At 43.7% G+C, this 6,108-nt stretch overlaps 1 protein-coding gene across 1 annotated transcript; it reads left to right on the top strand.

Annotated features, from left to right (window-relative positions):
* Positions 1-1,505: 1,505 nt before the first annotated feature.
* FAM124B (family with sequence similarity 124 member B) lies at positions 1,506-5,655 on the top strand. The gene is made up of 3 exons (XM_066621513.1): positions 1,506-1,530; positions 1,685-2,467; positions 5,005-5,655. Exons 2-3 carry the CDS (start codon positions 1,736-1,738, stop codon positions 5,653-5,655), a joined length of 1,383 nt encoding a protein of 460 aa, XP_066477610.1. The 5' UTR covers positions 1,506-1,530; positions 1,685-1,735.
* The last annotated feature ends 453 nt before the right edge of the window (positions 5,656-6,108 follow it).

Below are 6,108 nucleotides of genomic sequence, written 5' to 3'. Positions count from 1 at the left end.
GATGGTTTGGAAAAAGAGCAAAATGTTCCATTTTCTTTCCATATCAGCTGATGGGGAAAAATGTGCATGGGGGAGAGTTTGTCCTTAAGCCATTTCTCCCCAACATTGTATATACGCAACAGGGACAAAATATGTACACCTGTGGGCTGGGCAAAAATGGGTTAAGGGCATTGCCTGCTTCTAAAGCACTGGTGGTGTTAATTTTGACTTTACAAATTACAGGAACTCTTTAACACAGCCCTGTGTGTGTGTGTGTGAGAGAGAGAGAGCGCGTGCATGAGTGAGCTGCTTTTCACTTAATCCGCTCCTATGTTGGAGAGTTAACATTGACATGACAACCGCATGAGCAGAGGCCATTCACACAGATTTATCCATGAGCCAGTTCTTGCAGATGGACCCATGCAGTTTGTCCTGTCTGTATGATTGGATTACTTAAAAGTTACCCTACCTTTGTAGGAGCATCTCATGGGAAAACGGGTCCCATACAACTAGATAATGTAGAGGCCTTTAATACTTAAAACTGGGGGCTCCAAACTTCTCAGTCCAAGGACCACATCGTATATTTTATACATTTTCACAGGGTGAAAAAGAATCCGTTTTATTTAATTTAGGAATGAAATTTTTATATATAATGAATAAAAATGTCAGCATTAGCAAATATTCTTTGGGGGGGGGAGTTGTTGCAGGCCACATAAAATCTTGTGGCAGGCCAGATGTGACCCCTGGGCCAAAGTTTTAGAGGTCCCTGACGTAAAGGATGCTTTGAAGGATGAAATAAAAGTGCCTGGGACTCCCAGAAATGATCCTAAATGCATGAAATTGGTGGCTGGGCATCAAATAAATAGTAAATGTTTCTAGAAAAAACAAAACACCCTCACTTGAAACACTTGCTTTTGAAATTGCTGTGAGGAAATGAAACTTCTAGAAGAACTGGATTAGGGCCAAATGGGAGCCTCCATTCCTCAGTGTACAAAATAGTAATATGTAATGCTGGCGTTCAAAATCCATTTTCCTGAAGTCTTGTCTTTCCTAAATTGCTTCTTGGAGATAGACATCTGTTATCTGCAGCGCTCACATTCTCTTTAGTTGTCCCATTTCCTTTCTGCTATTAAAAGAATGGTTTATCAACCCAGCCAGAAGGGTGTTGCCTTTCAGGAAGATCGCAAGCATTGTACAGCAAAATCCCTTGGCATAGGTACTGGGGGGAAGAAAACAAAGGCATCACCTTCCGTCTGCATGGGGGTGGCTGTGATGTCCATCGAGAGGTGCGGCTTAGCAGAGTGCTGCTAATTTTTCAACCGGCAATTCTATGTAGAATTGGGAAAGAGAGAGGTTTTATATAATATTCTTGACTGTTTTTCCTGACTCCCTTCCAGGTCTTGTCAATTTTCTGGAAGAAAATTTGGAGCTGGGGCAGGGGTTAGGAAATACGAGAGAGCTGGAGCTCAGGCTGGGGAATCGGGAGATGGGAGCCTTTCCCCTCTGCCTTGTGACTGAGTCTCCATGTGCAGCGTTGAACCCGGTTGGCAGGTAATAAAAACCAATCTCTGTTCCTGTCAAATTGAAGTTTGTAAAGTATATAAAAGGACTTAAAATGGAAATTGGTTGGGAAGTGCAAGCTGTAATCTGTCTCTCTCCCCTTGTTTAAACTGGCATTGCATGTCTGTCCCTTTTTAATCTGTAGGCACTGAAGCAGCACTGTGATCCTTACTTGTGTTTTCAAGGTCACATTACAATGGATGGAAAGGCAGACTCTTTGGTGATGACTGTGCATCTGCTTGCCAAAGCAGGGCATGCTTTAGTCTTGCAGCAAGCCCTCGATCAGCTTCAGGCATGGATCTGCCTAGACGTGCGCCTCTTCCTTGTATCAGAACGCACTTCTCCAATTAAGTATTATGAGACATCGCACCAAAAGAGGCCCCGGTTCCCAGGAATGTCTGTCCTGCTCTTCTTACATGAGGACTTGGGAGAAGAACGGATTTTCCAAGTCCATGACTTTTTTCAGTGCCCACCCTGGCAGCATGTCCACGTAGAGAATGTCAGTGGGAAACGGTTGCCCCATGCCCTTGATCATCAGGACTTCTATGGGCTGGATGAACATATGCCTGTGTGGGGAGTGAGACAAGTTCATTACGGCACTGAGATTCTGCGCATCACTGTCTACTGTAGCTTTGATAACTACTGTGACGCAGTGAGGCTCTATGAGATGATCCTGCAGAAAGAAGCCACACTGCAGAAAAGCAGCTTCTGTGCATTCGTCCTGTACACGACAAACAGCACTGCAGTTCAACTGTGCTTGAAGCAGCTGCCTCTGGGGATGTCGATTGACTTGAAGGAATCTTCAGTGTTGCAGTTCAAGGTGCATGAAATTGGCCAGCTGGTTCCACTTCTGCCTAATCCCTGTGTTCCTATAAGCAGCACTAGGTGGCAAACTGAAGACTATGATGGAAACAGGATCCTGCTCCAGGTAGTATTTTCTTTGTAAATGACAAGTTTGCTCCTTTCTGTTCAATATCTGTTGATTACAATGGGTGTTACATAGTTAGATTCCAGTAAGTACAGTAGTTTTCTTATTTTCTTTGGAATAGACACTGTGTAAATTTTGTGTGTAGATTTGATAGGTATTGCTGGGGTCTCAATTCAAATCTTATTATTAAAGTATTACTTTTATTTAAGTAATAAGGAACTGAGAGTGTTTAGTTGTCGTTTACCTTCTTGGAATCAGTTTATTTTGTGTTTACCTGTTCCCATACCCTCTCCACGCCCATCCTGAGTTAGCAACACTTAAAGGACAACTTGACTCAAGTTCATTTTCTACTTGAATCAATACTAACAGCCCTAATACTTTCTTTAATCTCCAGTCATAAAAACAGACCCAAATCTTACTGTTTCTAGAAAATAGTTGGAATTCTGCGTGCTTGTGTGGGCAAATGCAAATGGTCTCCAGGCAAGGGTGCAGTCCTAATCTTAAAAAGTTAAGATCAGTTTTTAGATCACATCATATGTGAACAAGCATGCTAATTAAATATTTGTGGGCTAGTAGTGTCCTGTGAATGTACCGAGTGGACAAGTGAAGTTTAAAAGAAAAATGAATTTCTCAGTTCTAGTATAGCAACTGAGACTCGCTGTACTTGCTCTTGCTTGCTGATTGGTGCATGGTTGTTATAGACTGGTTTGAACCCCCTCAAAATGGCCCCAACCACACACACTTTGGCTCCTCCCCTTGCTTTTTCTAATGGGGGTCATGGTGCATCCAAATTGTCCTACCATGAAGGAACCAACCAGGAGGTGAGGGGAGAAGCCAGAGTGTGCCTGTAATTGTCTGGGACTGGTTTGGGGAGGATCAAATAGCTTCCAGATTAGCCCACTATCACTTTTGCAATTTAAAAGATATCAATATGTAATGCAATATATATTCACAAGTTGTGTGCGATTTCTGAGTGTTTTCATAACACAAAGCCGTCCAATTTACAACCATGTTCAGAGTGATTTTACGTGCCAGACCACAGTGTTGCTCACCTCTTGCCTCAACCTCCTGGCAGTGTACCATGTTCCATAGGTCAGCAAAGGTATCTTAGATGAAAATTAAAAGTATAAGATGCTTCCACTTTGTTAAAGACTATTCAAGCAACTTTGGGCAGTGGACTAAGGATGCAGATCTTAGGGATGAGAGCTGTAAAAACTGAAGATGCTCAAATTGGCTGGTCAGATGAAGCTCTAGCTTGGCTCTAAGGTTTCTATATACTTCTGTTTTGCATGCAAAATCCATAGCTCATGAGCCTCTCATACAGATTCATCTTGGGTTGTATTGAATATGGACCTGGGCTCACAGCTCGGCTCTGGACTTGGGTGGTTTTGGAATAAAGTGTTCAGTTTAGTTCAGTGCCTGTTTATTCATATAGAATGATGGAATTAATGCGTGATGATTCTTAATCAGTGGATGAACATTGCCATAAGAGCAAAAAATGCTTTCGATGGTAGTGTTAAAGGGAATAGCCCTTTTATCTCTAAATGCTAATTGTGAAGCCCTATTTTATATCAATATTTGTCTTTTTTTGTTTGCTCAAATTAAGTCACATTAAAATTCACATTAAGATTAGGAGAAAGTAACCTTTGAATTTAAAAAAAAAACTCTGACCACCCTCATTGGTCTCTTTACACGTCCCTTCAGTTTTGGGGTAGTTTGATTATCAAGATTCCAGGGCTATAAACCATTCTTAACAGAAGCTTTTAATTCATAATTAAAACAGAAGCCTTTAATTGATGGTAAGGCCACACCTGGAGTTCGGTTCTGGTCGACACATCTCAAAAAGGATATAGTGGAGATGGAAAAGGTGCAAAAGAGAGCAATCAAAATGATTACAGGACTGGGGCACCTTCCCTATGAGGAAAGGCCACAGCGTTTGGGCCTCTTCAGTCTAGAAAAGAGACGCTTGGGGGGGGGACATGATTGAGACTTACAAAATCATACGGGGGATGGACAGAGTAGATAGAGAGACACTCTTTTCCCTCTCACATAACACCAGAACCAGGGAACATCCACGGAAGTTGGGAGAGTTAGGACAGACAGAAGAAAATATTTCTTTACCCAGCGTGTAATTAGTTTGTGGAACTCTTTGCCACAGGAAGTAGTGATGGCATCTTGCCTGGATGCCTTTAAGAGGGGATTGGACAAATTTCTGGCGGGAAAGTTCATTATGGGTTACAAGTCATAGTAGGTATGTGCAAGCTCTTGGTTTTAGAGGCAAACTGCCTCTGATTGCCAGATGCAGGGGAGTGCACCAGGACACAGATTGTGCCTGTTGTCCTGTGTGCTCCGTGGGGCATTTGGTGGACCACTGTGAGATACAGGAAGCTGGACTAGATGGGCCTTTGGCCCGATCCAGCAGGGCTCTTCTTATGTTCTTAATTATCTATTTGTAGATAACACCTTTTCAGGATCAGGTGGAGTCCTAATCACATTCCTGCCGCCAGGGCACAGCTAACTCTCTTGTTCTTTCATAGGTTCAAGGCAGCTCAAAGCACAGTGGAACCAATGGTTCACTTTCCAGTTGGCCCAACAGTGCAAGTGAGGAAGGACTCCCCTGCTATGCCAGTCCATCCCCACTGGCCTCTAGAAGAACTGCTGTGCAGCAGAAGACCCGGACACTTCGAGCCATGAAGAATAAAAGTAAATCACTGCGGGCTGGAGCAACTGGTCCAGGAAGCCCCTGTAGCCCCTTGCAAAGCTGCTTTTGCTCTTCATCGCCATCCTGTCCCCTAGCAGCCTCTTCTCTGCCGGATCTAGGTGCCTCCCTTAAGACCTTGAGTGCTAAACTGAGACATTCCAGCCACGAACTCTGGTTTTCCAGAGGGGAAGACGAGGAGGAGACTAATGTTGACACAGGCTCCAGGGTGGTATCTTCTGACTGTGACTACTCCCTACTAAACAGGTTTTCAAGGGACTTGCAAAGTGACCTTCCTCAGTCTCCAGCATCATGCTCTTCACTTACCACCACTGGCTCCAAAATCTGCTTGCATTCTGAGGACAGAAACCATCGGTCATTGCATATTGCCAAAATATACAAAGGATCAGAATCAAGAGGGTCAAGTTCTCCCTTAGGACTATCAACAGCCAACCCTGCAAAGGATGAGGAGGAAGAATTCTTTATATGACTCTTACCCATTCCTGTCTTGGCTGACCTCTCAGTGCCTTATTTCTGGAATAACAGAGAGAACAATCTGTATGCTACGCATGGACTTCGTCCTTGTGTAGATACCCCAGCTGCCTATACTACCTTATTGAATTAGTGTGAGATGAAAGTTTCATTTCAGTAGTTTCATTTTCGTGGATGAAAGACTGCTAATAACTAAGGCCCAAACCAAATGTGCAGGTATTCTGTGGGAAAAAGAGATCCATCAGTTGCATCTGTGAGTTTCAACGCATGTGGGCATTCCAATCACACTCTACTGCAGTCCAGGGCTTTCTTTATGGCAAAAGCTGTACCAGTCCCTCCTTTAGCAGTACCAGTCATCCCGCAGCAGACTTCCTAGGTATTCCAGCAGAACCTGCCAGCCAAAAGGGCTGGGAGCTTCCCCCCTCCCCGGGTTTGCCTTTTGCAGGGCTGT

Source organism: Tiliqua scincoides, chromosome 3 (assembly GCF_035046505.1).
Source record: "Tiliqua scincoides isolate rTilSci1 chromosome 3, rTilSci1.hap2, whole genome shotgun sequence".
Classification (NCBI taxonomy): domain Eukaryota; kingdom Metazoa; phylum Chordata; class Lepidosauria; order Squamata; family Scincidae; genus Tiliqua; species Tiliqua scincoides.
This window is presented reverse-complemented; position numbering and strand designations above follow the sequence as displayed.

Bases quoted from the DNA above. Each gene is read 5' to 3' on its own strand.
- FAM124B (XM_066621513.1), top strand. From the start codon at position 1,736: ATGGATGGAAAGGCAGACTCTTTGGTGATGACTGTGCATCTGCTTGCC. The intron at 2,468-5,004 runs GTAGTATTTTCT...GTTCTTTCATAG, and splicing joins GAAACAGGATCCTGCTCCAG to GTTCAAGGCAGCTCAAAGCA.